We start from the raw sequence: 13,718 nt of genomic DNA, 5'->3' as shown, positions 1-13,718 counted from the left end.
TACATTAATGGGTTTCAAAGTCTAACCCTAAAGCAGTGGCAATTAAATCATGTTACAGGGGCTGGACAGTGATGTAAATGAACCAAATGGGAGGCATTTAAAGAAAGCAGGGTGATGATGGAATGGGGGACAGAAGAGAGCTCTGGCCTCTCTCTCAAAGTCACCCCGCTCCCGCAGACTGTGGCCAAGTGGGTTTGTGGGTCCAGTATTCCAAGATCTTCTGACATTTCATTCACAGTTCAGATTTTTATGAACAATCTCCCAGTTTAAAAATATCAAACTTATGCCAGGCTGGTGTGGTTCAGTGGTAGAACGTCAACCTATGAACCAGGAGGTCATGGTTCAATTCCTGGTCAGGGCACATGCCCAGGTTGTGGACTTGATCCCCAGTGTCGGATGTGCAGGAGGCAGCCGATAGATGATTCTCATCATTCATGTTTCTGTCTCTCTCTCCCTCTCTGAAATCAATAAAAATATATTTTAAAAAATCAACTTAACACATTCCTTCAAGTTGCAATCACCTATGGGCTACCTGTTTGACTCCTTGGACTACAGAAAGACATGCTAACCATGGAAAGGCTAGTCAGCATATCCCCCCAAGATGTATTATACACTATAAAATCTGATAAAGCTCAATTATGAAAATGAAATGTATTTTAATAAACACTGTCTTTATAATTATTCAAAGTATGTGTTTACTTTTTTGGGAGACACCCTGTATATATAGGCAGGTGGAAAGAGCTTTGACATGCCCTGGTACCTGTTGAAATCCCAGTTTTTTCCCCCATAGGTTGAATAAATGTGATCATTTTTTATTTTTTTTACTTTTAATGTGGAGAAAAATGGTAACATAGGCTCATTAATATCCTAATACTTTTCCAATATTCTGACTTCAAGTAATGACAGGGTAAATTGATACTTGATAGAGAGGGAGAGAGAGATAGAAACATCAACAATGAGAGAGAGTCATTTGATCAGCTTCCTCCTGCACTCCCTGTACCGGGGATTGAGCCTGCAACCCGGGCATGTGCCCTGACTGGGAATTGAACTGTGACCTCTTGGTTCATAGGTCAACGTTCAATCACTGAGCAACACTGGCTGGGCATGATTTCATTTTGAAAAAAATTTTTACATGGATATTCTACTTATTTACATTTCTTTGCCTCAGTTTCCTTATATGTAACCTAGATAATAGTAATCCATAGTAAATGCTCAATAAATTTTAGCCACTATTATTATTACTATTATCATTATGTCCTTTATAAAACTAACTAGAGGTCTGGTGCACGACATTCGTGCACTCAGGTGGGGGTCGGGGGAGCCTGTGCCCTCTCGCACTCCGGGAGCCCTTGGGGGATGTCTGACTGATGGCTTAGGCCCACTCCCCTAAACCAGCAGTCTGACATCCCCCAAAGAGGTCCTTAGCACTGCTGCAGAGGCAGGAGAGGCTCCCGCCACTGCCGCTGTGCTCACCAACCATGAGCCCAGCTCAGGGTTTCTGGCTGAGCTGCGCTTCCACTGTGGGAGCACACTGACTACCAGGGGGCAGGTCCTGGGTTGAGCGTCTGCCCTCTGGTAGTCAGTGCGTGTCATAGCGACCGGTCGTTCTGCAGTTCGGTCAATTTGCATATTAGCCTTTTATTATACAGGATTTTTGCCACTAAATTCCTTCTTTCTATAGTTTAATATGTGTTCTTCGTCTGTGAAATCTGAGTAATTAAGAATATAAATTTTGGTAAAGTAATTTACTATGAAATAATTCTTTGGTTCACAAATAAATCATTCCAAAAACCTTTAAAAATAGATTCCATTCAATAATAAAGATAAATTAAAAAATAGATTTCCTCATGGCATATCAAAGTGTCTGGCTTATTAAAATAAATTACTGTCATCCAACTTGTCTGGAACACATTTAACATACAAAATGAGGATTTTCAAAATATACAACTTTTTGATGAGGTACTTTTTTAACTAAAAGTTTTATATGATGATAAGAAACCCATTTGGGGCATTACACATCATTTCTAATTCCCATAAGACACCTTCTACACTCTCTCTTTTACAGTTGGGACACTGAAACACTAAGAGACTGAATCACCCACTCCAGATTTCACAGCTAGTAAGAGACAGAGCAGGATTTGAACCCAGGAAATCCAGATCCAGGGTTAACCAATATATAACCACTTAGCTACAATTTCTTTTTCATCCAAAGACAAAGGCTATTCTTTAATTCTCCTTTCTTATGGGTAGACTTTTCCAGGTTTTCATAGTATAATTACAAAAAAATATATATAGTACTTAACTGACTAATATTGTTATCTCAAAAAGAAATGTTGGCTCTGCACAAAATGACTAGCTTCTGTTGACTTATTCTGGGATATAACATCATTGCCTCAGCTGGTACTTCAGCTGAACTATAAAACCTAATGATCTCACACATCTTACTGTGTAACTCACATGATCCATCAGAGGGCAGTAGCTGGTAGCAATTCTGGTACACAAAGACGAGTAGATCACCTTGTCCAGTTTGTTTAAAAGTCTCCGAAGGGTAAACAAGGCCCGAATTACAACAGTCTTGTCTTTGGAAAAGAAGGCATCCAAGATGGATAGCACTAAGCTGCAGACACTTTCTACCTACATACGAAAGGAGGAAAATGGTGGGATTTGGGAAGCAGAAGGAGACTTGAGCTAGCATTTGGTATGCACACATCTGCATTTGGGCAGCATGCAGCAGTGTTCTGGAGCTGGCTCACAAGAGTCAGTGGTCAAAAATTTTGTGAGCTGATCATTAGAAATCACTACTAAAAATTAAATTTAGAAACAAAAACAATGGCAATAAATACTCAAAACATCACTTCCTATTTATTTTACTATATTTTACTCTTATATGCCCTTGAGGTTATTTACATGTATTATATCTGTATGATGTGCTATGGCGTACCTCTTCCCAACTCTGTGTTTAATGATGTCCCTTTGATAGCTTCAAGTCAGTCATGGTGGGAGTATTTAAACCACGGAAATTTGTCTTATTTCCATTGATCTGATTGCTAAACATTTACCAACATACTACGGGCAGCATGCCCTCTAAACTAGGTGATGATGACCTGTTTGGACACGAGAGCCACTGAGGTCCTGTGCCAGGTCATGGGAGTCAGTTGAAGATCAGAGACAATCAGAATTTAAGGCAAGGTAAAACATGAACAGGAGACACCAAAGGAGAAAAAGAAAGGCTGGAAAGAAAAGTAAAATAAATAAATAGTATTTGCCAAAATAATAGCCAAAGGCTGCTGTGTATCGCAGGAAAGTTGAGTCTTTACCAATAGGTAGTGTATGAAACCTCAATCCAGTACTTTCACTCTCCTAAATAACCTTGACACCAAATTTCCCCTCAGGTGTTCATAATACTGGGAAGAGTGCTAGACAAGGCAATAACTAACTTTCTGTTCATTAAAAGAATGTACATCGATTTGTATGATTTATTTAAAGCAAATAGACCTTGGCTCATTTCACTTTAAATGCAAAATGGTTGCCCTCTGACTGGCTTAAGTTTTCAGAGATTATGTTTAATAGACAAACAAGGATTTGTTATTAAATATATTATTAAACCAACAGTGATTTATAGAACAGCTACGCGTTCAGCACTGCACAAAGTACATTGAAATTTACAAGGGAATTACAAAACATAGGGGTACACTTAGGTTCAAACTTCCTGGAAGGTAAGATATAGTGATATGACTCAGCAGGAATAATATAGGGCAGTGTCAGAATCACCTGGAGGACTTTTGAAAACACGAATGTGTGGGGCCCAAACCCAGTATTTCTGATTCCATAGGCCTGACCCAGGGCCTGACACATTGCATTTCTTTTTAAAAAATTATTATTTAAAATATTACATATGTCTCCTTTTTCCTCCATAGACTCCTTCCTGACCACTCCAACCCCCACGTTGCATTTCTTTTAAGTTTCTAGGACATGCTGATACTGCTGGTTCAGAATTATATGTGGATAAGCACAGATATAAAATATTGTATAAGCAAGTGCACATAGCTGGTGTGGCTCTGAGAGAGATGAGGCTGCTAAAGATCAGAACAGTCAGTGGAATTTGACTACAACTGACCATTGAAAAAGAAAAATGTGACTATTTATAGGTGACGGAGGAAAGTGTTATTATCATTGGAAGGAAAAGCTTGAGTGAGTGCTGGGAGATGGTGATTAACATGCATGCACATGTATATGTTGGAAGGGAAATTAACGTGTGTGGTTTAGATTGTAAGAAGAGTGTTCATGTAGAGTGATGCTGATAAATTCTGAGTGCTATGAATGATTTTCTGGGAAAAATATGAATTAGGTGATAAAGCCACTAAATTGACTTAACACATTCCTTCCAGTCAACCCAGATCCCTTAGTGATAAAGCATCAGTAAGGATATTGAGCAATATCAAGTCTCAGACTGTGACCTGGATGGTGCTGGGAGACACAAATCACACACACACATACCTGGTTGATCACTGGAGCCATGGAGGCGATTTTCTGCAGGCTCAGTTTGCTAATTGCAGGATTGGAGTCATTGACCCAGTTCCTGAAGAGAACCAGAAATTCTTCTGGGAATGGGTCCTTGAAGAATTTGTTCAGAAGCTGAAAGAAAACAGCTATTACGTTTCTAAGAAGAGTAAAGGCCAATGCGCAATTTCTGTTTCAGGCATAAAAATCAAGACATTTTCAGTAACACTGGAACACAAGTCACACTCAAACTCCGAATACTTATACGTTCCTGTGGTGACATCACCCTACAGCAACTGGAAAAGGCATACTTTTTCTTTTATAATCAGTAACTCATCGATGGAGTGATAATTTGGTATCATGTGAATACTGTGTTCTCCAGTAACTTTTCACTTAATGGTTTTAAAATTATTGATTTTTTTTCTTCACTCGTTCATTTATTACATTGAGTCTTGCAATTAGTGATGTTTTTTATGTTTAGCATTTTTCTACATTTATTGGTCTCCCCTCCTCCCAGCCCTGCTTTCCAGTTTTGAGTATTACCAAGGACTTATGCATTAAAATGTTTTCAATATATTATAGTTATTTGCAGTTAATATTTCTTTTGATACTCAAATTTGGACAGTAGGACCCCTACACGTTGACTCTTATGTTCTTTTGACACGATCCATCTCCCTTTGAGCACTTCTTTGCTTATGGAAAAATGAGATGTCCCAGGTTCATCTTATATTTTCCTTGCCCCCTGAAATTATCCATTTCTTTAAGGAGACATGGTTCTTTGCAGTGAGTAATGGTATTGATACACCATTAGAAGTGGGTACTAGAGTGCACTAATTGTTATTGGTATATTATGTCTTCTGGGTCTTTCTTTACTTGAACTAGGAAATACATTTTTTTTTTTTTACTGTTAAGTTCATTTTGACAGTGCTAATATATTAAATTCAAATATAACACAGTTTATGTTAACTTTTTATGGTTTTATGTTTGCCTCATCTTTCTCTTACCTGGAAAGCCTTGGTGCATAATAATACTAATATGTATAATTATTTGCTTTTTGCTTTATAATGCATACCATAGCTTTAAAATTATGATATCAACATACAATATTAATTTACCTCCTGAGTAAAAGTATTTTAAAAAATATTTTGTCCTTAAAATATATCTCAATAAGGATGTATAGTCAAAGCACTATGTTCTAAAGTTACTTGATATCCTTCACAAATTTGTGTGTGTGAGAGAGAGGATCATACAATTCATTGAGAAAATACTAAGGTCATAATAGGTAAGTAGACAAAGAAGAAATGAGATTATTCACAAAATGGAACTTTAAAAACCAAGGTGAAAACACATGATTCAAGAAAAAAAAAGTAATGCTTTAAACAGAGGTAATAATAATATCCCCATTTTTCATGCATTAGGATCATGTAAATCAACTAAAATATTATTAGAATTACTGTAAGAGCATAGGAAAGTAGCTGAATTCAAGAAAATAGTTTAATTGTCCTGAACATTCAGCAACAATGAGTTTGAGAATCTAAATTAAAAAGCCACATTCACACTAACAATTTAAAATAATATAAGCTAACTTAATCCCAAAATAAATGTATAAAATTTATATGAAAATGACAAAATATTCAAGAAAAAATATTATAAAAATATCAACTTTTCCTAAGAAGCTCATAGCATTAATGTAATTACAGTATTTTCAGCAAAAGTTTATTTTTCTTCAAACCTAGCGAAGTTATTTTAAAACTTAACTAGAACAAATATATAGGAAGGACAGAAGAAGTTTTGAAGAGTTGAGGAGAATATGGCTTGCTAGATATTAACATTTATGCAAATGGCCATAATTCAACAGTGTGATGCTTCCACAAGAATGAAAATGAATGGAACCCAGAAGAGTCACTTGAGACAGACCCTAGAATGTGTGCTTGTGTGTATGTGTGTATGTATATGAAATAATAAAGTTAATGAAGGTACTATTACTAGTGAGTAGTGAATTTAATGCATACTAATTAAATAATGCTCGGTTATTTAGTTGATTATATAGGAAAACTAAAGTTAGATCCAAAAGGATTTCCTCAATTTGTTTGACTCTAGTATGGCATTACAATTTATGGTGTAATATTCATATACCAAGTAATAGAGTTCTACATCTTCATTTCACCCAGTTGTTTGGCCCATTCTCAACCCCACCCTAGAAAGCCTAAAGTATTATTTAGATCCCAGATGTTACCTACTAACTTTAGTAAACTAAATTATCCCTCCATATACTTTAACAGGCATGCAAAGATATATGAATGGTATTTCAAAAATAATTAGTGTTTGTGCAAATCTCCAAGAAATGACAAAAGCCAACTCCTGGAGCAGGCTGAGGATTCAACTCTCCCATATTCCAGATCTGTCTCTACCTTACCCCCTCAACCTCAGACATCTGTCATTGTCTTAACTTGTGGTAAAATAAATATTCAGAGAGGGATATAAAAGGTTGGCATGTTGGGTAAGTTTGGGTAAGAAAAGGGAGTAAGAACTCAGTTGTTTACAGTCTCCTAATAGAATTCACCTCAGTAAGGAAAATTACTGTGATCACACCCTCCTCTGTTCTTCTAGGACCTTCCACTGAGAGCTTGTAGAGATAATGTAGGGTCTCTGGAAATTGCGGAAAGTTATGTTCAGCGAGAGTTCTGTAAAGACGAGGCACTGAATTAGCAATGATAAGAATACCTTCTGCATCAGTAAATGATAATGGTGGTAAAGAGAGAATTAGTATCTTTATATTTTGTACCACCCAGATAACAAGAAAGATATTCTCTGATACTCCCTAATCCATGGTAAACAGAAGCCCCAGTATGAATTCTGCACAGACCAGGGGAAAGGATATATACCTGGGTCACTGACAACATCTCTTAACATCACTGCTCTTTCCCGTCTCTCATCCTGTGCCACAGAACAGAATGTCCTATATTATGGCAACCTCCCATCAGTGTCAGACCAAAGGGAGAGAAAATAATACCTTGGCAATTTCAGATGGCCATGCAGGTCCCCCTTTGGTGATAGACCAAGTCCTTCCTTTAAATGATGTAAGAAAGGAGAGAGTTGGTGCTATCCTGGGTTACTCTGGAGAAGAGGTGGTGAGCCCTAACTCACTAAGCCATTCTCCATGATCCACTTGGGCACCGGCTAGGCTCACAGCTGCCCTGACATCCTGGTGGGGATCAGATAGGTCATGGCAGGATTGGGAAGGATGAGGTGGCACAGATTCCATTTGAAGGCTCCAGGGCGGGGGGGAGGAGGTGAGAGGGGGGGGCTCTAATCCAGTGCTTCTGGACATTAATGTGCACACAGATCATCTAGGGAATCTTGCTAAAATGCAGATTCTGATTCAGTAGATCTGCCGTGGGAGTCTGTATTTGTAAGTCACAGGTGTTGCTGTGGCTGCTGGTCTGTGGACCACACTTTGGGAGTACGAAGATCCCAAATTACTAAGGACAGAGTGACTCTTAACTGGGGGCCATTTGCAGGGTGTAGATGAACTACACTTTTACAAAACTAGATGTGTTCCTGAAACCCATGTGCAAATAAGAGCACCAGGAGCCCAGAGACCATTTGGAACGTACTTCCTGGGCCAGTCACAACTTTACATGGTCTGTTATGTTGTCAAGATTATGTATCCTGATTCTTGATCAGCAAATCTGACCCCTAGAATCAGAATCTTGCTATTTACTAACAGGCTACTTAGGGAAAAAAAAAAAAAAAGGAATCTTTCTAGGACAAGAAAAGCAAAAGTCTTCTTTCATTGTACTTTCCCAAATTTATTTGTCTCATTGAGCATGGGTTTGATCAAACCCCTTTCAAGAGGGAGCACAGCAATTACTAACTGATGCCTACAGAGCAGGAAACAGCGAACAATCGAGGAAAGAAAAATCAGATTCAGCTCTAGTTGTCCATATCAGAAGGAGAAACCTGTCCTGCGGAGAGAGGGAAGTTAGGAATCTATATCACCAGGTACAAAGGCAGGAAAGGGAAAACTATTCCAAAGTATAAGCCTCTCCAAGTAAGTGAAGAAGTAGAAATCATATGGCAATTCAGATCATCATGAGAAATTTGGAAGTTAGAGTGGGTATTGATTATGTTCCCGTGTGGCTTCACTGAAGAAAGACGGAGAAGGTGGGACAGACCCCGGGACCCTGTACAAATAGAGCCCGTTCTTACTTGGCAACGAGGTAGATCCCGTGGAGGTGAAACAGAACTTGGGAGACCTGTTTCCAGAAATTCTTTCTCTTCAGAGAAAGATCCACCTGCTGCAGTCCGGAGCAATTCAGTAGCACTCTCAGGGCGTCCCGGGCATAGCTAGGGCCCAGGAGGAGAGTCAAGTCATCACCTGACTGTGGCCTTCACATAACCAAGTACATGGGACCTGCCTTTTCATTGCATCTTGGGCAGGATCCTGGTTTGGGGAAAGGGGGTATTTGAAAGGAAGGAGACTGCTAAATGGTATTTCTCTCTCCTGAGTGACTGTACGTGGGGTGTGGGTTTCTGCTGAAGTTGTAGCATGTACAACCTAGGATTGACCCTGGAGCAGCTTATTTGTTTATTCACTTTTGAACAGCTTATTAGCAAAAGATGTTAAATGATGTGATACCTTGCTCAAGGTGTCTGTTGATTTTCTTCCTTGGATGCTTTACATAAGTAGACCTATTCTCATGTAGCTGATATGTATGCTTGAAAGACAGAGTAAATTAAATATCTGAATGGGACTGACAGACTGTGATATTAGAGTTCCGCCTGGCCTACAGTCAATACCAGATAAGGGAAAATAGTGGACAGTTGGGTCCATCCAGATTTTCCCAGAGAGCAGCAGAGCTAACTGTACTCTCTTGGGTAAAAGGGAAGAGCTGAACCTCACCCAACATGGATATGAGTGGCTGCTATCACAAGTCCACACACCACAGAGAACACTTGTGCACATTGTCTAACATGTATGACAGCCCTGAGAGCGCCCTATCAGAGAGTACAGGGCGGAGTGGGAACAGGCTGCTCCCTGTGCTCTCTCTGCATGGTGGTCTCCCATCGTGACAGGAATAAGCCAAGTTCTGTGGAAGTGGTTCTTTATACACAGCACTCACACTCAGAAAAGGTTCTGGCTAACTTCTAGGTACTCAGGAGTTACTTTGCTGAAGGCATTTTACCCTTTAGAGGAGGGAAAACATAATAAATGAATGCACTGCCCACGGGATTATGAAGACTCCACTTGAACCCAAGGGGGTAGCTCTCATTCAAGCTCTCATGGAAGCGAGCTCTCATTCAATCTGAAGTAACCACTGCCAGCTCACAATAAATTGTCCTCCGAATCCAGTTGCATGTTGCTGCTATAGCAGAGTTGAAACATGAGGGCCATCAAGAGCTGAGGAAAGAACTGGGCCACTGCTTTCTTGTAAGAGCCAACGGGCAACAATGTGCACAGGGCCTGGGACGCCTGCAAGGGAAGAAGACAGTGCCAAGGATGTCACCATCTCCCTCTGAACCTAGTCAGCCTTAGTGAGGACGGGGGGGGGGGGGTATTTGGCAAACACCATCCCCACCTCCTTGAGGGAAGCCTGAAGCATGCATGTGTTCCTTCAATCAATAGCAGCAGCTAAATCCATTTTGTGCCAACCATCCCATGGCAGTGAGCTCCCAAAGCACTATGGGCACTCCCTGCCTTGCCACCAGATCAGCAGGAAGCAAGCTGGTCCCCAAGGAGGGCATACATCCCAAGGGCCCCTTCCTCTGTGGCCATGAAGACTAGTCCTACCAATAACCTTGTCCTCCCTGTGCTTAAACAATCCATGGCAATGAGATAGTAAGAGAGGTGGGCCAGGACACTAACAAATTCTTTGGCCCACTGACCGACCACATCAGAGGAACACATCTCACAACCTCACGTTAGTGAAGCACTCTCCATTATTCTCTGTATCTCTGTAAGACTTGCATTTATTCCCAGGAATGATGGTTTTGGTCCTTGGGAGATGTATAATGATGGACATAATGAGATTAGGTCTCCTTTAAGATACTTATAGAAGTGTGTTTATCAGCTGGTGGCTACCTCTCTGAAACCATCTTCCACGCTGTCATCCTTGCTCAATTCTGTCCTGTTTGTCTTCCTTGCCTTCAGTGATATACCAGTGAGTTCCCATCACTATAGAACTTTCCCCCTTTTCTCTGTCTACATCTCTGTTGCCTACATACCGCAAAGATCACTCCCTCACCTCATTCAGATGTCACCTCAGCAGAGAAGCCCTCCCTGGACAACTTACCTAAACCTTCCCTGTCTCTCTCTTTTCACCACAGTACTTTGTATCTCTTCTAAGATTCCTATAATCTGACACATGACACATTTTTTGTTTCATCATTTGTGTATCTCACCTGAACATAAAGCTTCATGAACATAAAACAAAGAGTAGCACATAGTAGGCACTCAATAAATGTGTTGGATGAATGAATGAGTGAATGAATGAATGAGAGCAGGACTGTGAAAGGAAGTATGACTGAACCTGAGGGTGGATGGGAATTTTCACCAGGAAAAAGAAACACTCGTCTATTTACCGCCACGGGCATCATATTAGTGGCATCCAGAGAGGAACGTCTTCTTTCCAAGATGGTGTCCTGCATTTCCCCAGGCTTTCCTTTCAGTATCAACAAGATTGTCTTCAGCACGTAGGGGGCCACGCTGGACTCGTTCCCGGCTGCATGCCACATCAGTATCAAAGTGCTGCCAACACAACCCACTGTATAATGAGAATCATAAGTGGTTCATTTCCTTCTTAATGCTGGGACATTTATCAGGAGAATGGTCTTGGGTTTACTTTTTTTTTTTTAAGCAAAAAAGACACTGTAGACCAATCCAGAACAAGCTAATATTCCCATTTTCAAACGATCCTCTGGGATCACTTGTCTTTGGAAACAGAGGAAGAATTCCAGTAATAAAAATACTGTTGACATGAAATAAATAAAATACAATATGCAAAACCTGCAAGTTCATTTCCTGTTTAAATGTCTGTTTAGTTCAATGTGAAGCACTGATCAGCTTTTTGCCCCCAATACTGTTCCTCCCACCTTTGTGACCTAGTTTGTCCAGAGATAACAGAATATTTAAAAACTGGGATGGAAATACAAATTAATATATAAATAAATACACCAATTGCAAAAACAAACTAGGTAAAAACAAATAAAAAACTATATAAATAAAAAGATTAGAAAATTAAATATAAAGTTAAAAATAATTAATTTAATGGCTCAGAGGAATTAGCCATTTTGCCAAATGCCACACATTTAATTAGTGATATGGATGTGACTAGAACCCAAGCCTCTCAACCTCCAGGCCCCTAGCTCCTTTCCCTACATACCTGGCCACTCTTCAAAATTATTATTGCTATTGCTCATTTTAAAAACTGCTGCGTACCTCTGTGCTGGGGTATTCTTGGTATCTTGTCAATCCATGCTGGGTTCTGAATGCTATTGCTCAGTCTCTTTGCATTGAAGTTCCTATATGAGGGCCTGGTCCCCCCAGAACATGTCCAGATATGTCTGACTCTGGACACTTTGAGCAAACCCTGTGGAAGGGGTGAGGGAGTCTTACTTGTCTGCTGGGACTGGGTAGTCCATAAGCTGAAAGATGACCTTCTTCGGCGAAGTACGCGTCAATAAAGTGATGACCCGCAACATAGCGTGCCTCATAGCGTGAGGAGAATTCCCAGACAGTTGCTGATAAATAGCATGCACAATCTTAGACACCTGGAAAAGTCATTTCACAGGTCAAGAGGACTCTCCTGGGCCCGATTCCCCATTAAACAAGAGCATTTGTTGGACTGAAGCATTCGCTCCTTCTCAGAATAACCAAGGCAGCAATTATCACACAAATAAATACTACTGGGGTGCATATTTATGTGCATGATCACACAATGCCAAATACGTATTTGGATGAGGAATAAACATACCTGTGCATTTATCAATAGTTTGAAAATACTTATTTTTTTTAAAAAAGTTTATTTTGGGAGTATAGATGACTTTGTTATATTAGACATATGAGCTCAATATAGAAAACATATCATTCATATATTTTAAGAAGAAAATAAAAATGTGAAACAGAATAATAATGGAACTACATACTTCAAATTTATTTTGACAAAGTAGAAAAATCTACATATCAGGCTCTACAAATTAGGTAGCAGCCCTACAGCAGAATGAGGGACCTTAAAAACTTTCCTAAATGGTGACTTGAATTATAGTTGTACTATTTTATTGTTATTAATGTTTTTTTAAGTTTGAAGAAAATACAGGAAAATATTATGATTTGGTGTGATTGGTGGATGAAACGTTCATTACATTATTTTCAAGCTTTTCTGTACACTTGAAATATTTCGGAAAAAGAGCCTCATTTAGTGACATAATTATGCAATGGCAAGGACTATACTATATATGCAAAGAAGTAGATACAAAACAAAGGCAACAGGAGCATTTTAGAGGGTAAGCTCTGGCTCCCCTGCTCAGTGTCAAGGATCTTACCATGGTGACCTTTTTGGCGTGGTATTCCAGAGTCAGTTTTAGTATGGTGGCCGCTTCCTTTGCCATTACAGGATCCTTTGCATTGAGTCTCATAAAGAGATTCCACACAAAGTCAGTCAGCAAGGTTGGCCCTAAGGTTTGTCCTACACTCTGAAATAAAAAAAGAGACAGCCATGACCTCAGGCCTTACCTACATCAATGTAACCTCAGACATCATGAGGAAACTCCGGGTCTAGGTAGGGCCTCATGACTTTTGTGGGTCTAGGTAGGGCCTCATGACTTTTGCTGTTGTGGGCCTCTTCCTCTATTACAAAATGTTAAAAATTATAATTTACAACGGTGTTGGTATTAAGATGACTATAATTCAAGCTAAATTATACTTATTTTTTTCCTTAATTTTTAAAGCAATTAAAACATTTTCATCTGGGTAAGTCAGCTCCGAGGGCAGGCCAGGGAGAAGTGGAAAACCATGGCATTCCAATTAAAAGGAAATGTAAAATATTGATTTTACCCCAACTCAGCTACTCACATATCAGAAATCATTGTGAAGCTCTTCAGCTTTGGAAATGATTTTGCTCAGATCAGAAGCAAGCATAATTAGTAGGAGATTTAGAAGAGGGTGGGGTAGGAAAGGGTGTAGACTTTTCTCTTCCCCAGAGAAGGATCAAAGAGCA

The 13,718-nt window shown here is 39.6% G+C and overlaps 1 protein-coding gene across 1 annotated transcript in view; it reads right to left on the bottom strand.

Annotated features, from left to right (window-relative positions):
• MROH9 (maestro heat like repeat family member 9) overlaps window positions 1-13,718 on the bottom strand; it is a 60,734-nt gene that overhangs the window by 14,047 nt on the left and 32,969 nt on the right. Inside the window, exons 10-17 of the mRNA XM_054712155.1 lie at window positions 13,045-13,194; window positions 12,119-12,273; window positions 11,086-11,251; window positions 9,834-9,976; window positions 8,713-8,850; window positions 7,064-7,184; window positions 4,498-4,635; window positions 2,458-2,634 (exon numbers count right to left, since the gene is read on the bottom strand). Of these exons, the coding sequence (XP_054568130.1) occupies window positions 2,458-2,634; window positions 4,498-4,635; window positions 7,064-7,184; window positions 8,713-8,850; window positions 9,834-9,976; window positions 11,086-11,251; window positions 12,119-12,273; window positions 13,045-13,194 (1,188 nt within the window). The remainder of the gene's footprint in view (window positions 1-2,457; window positions 2,635-4,497; window positions 4,636-7,063; window positions 7,185-8,712; window positions 8,851-9,833; window positions 9,977-11,085; window positions 11,252-12,118; window positions 12,274-13,044; window positions 13,195-13,718) is intronic.

The sequence above is a fragment of the Eptesicus fuscus genome, chromosome 22 (assembly GCF_027574615.1).
Source record: "Eptesicus fuscus isolate TK198812 chromosome 22, DD_ASM_mEF_20220401, whole genome shotgun sequence".
Lineage (NCBI taxonomy): Eukaryota > Metazoa > Chordata > Mammalia > Chiroptera > Vespertilionidae > Eptesicus > Eptesicus fuscus.
Note: the sequence above shows the minus strand (reverse complement) of the source record. Positions and strands in the feature narration are given on the sequence as shown.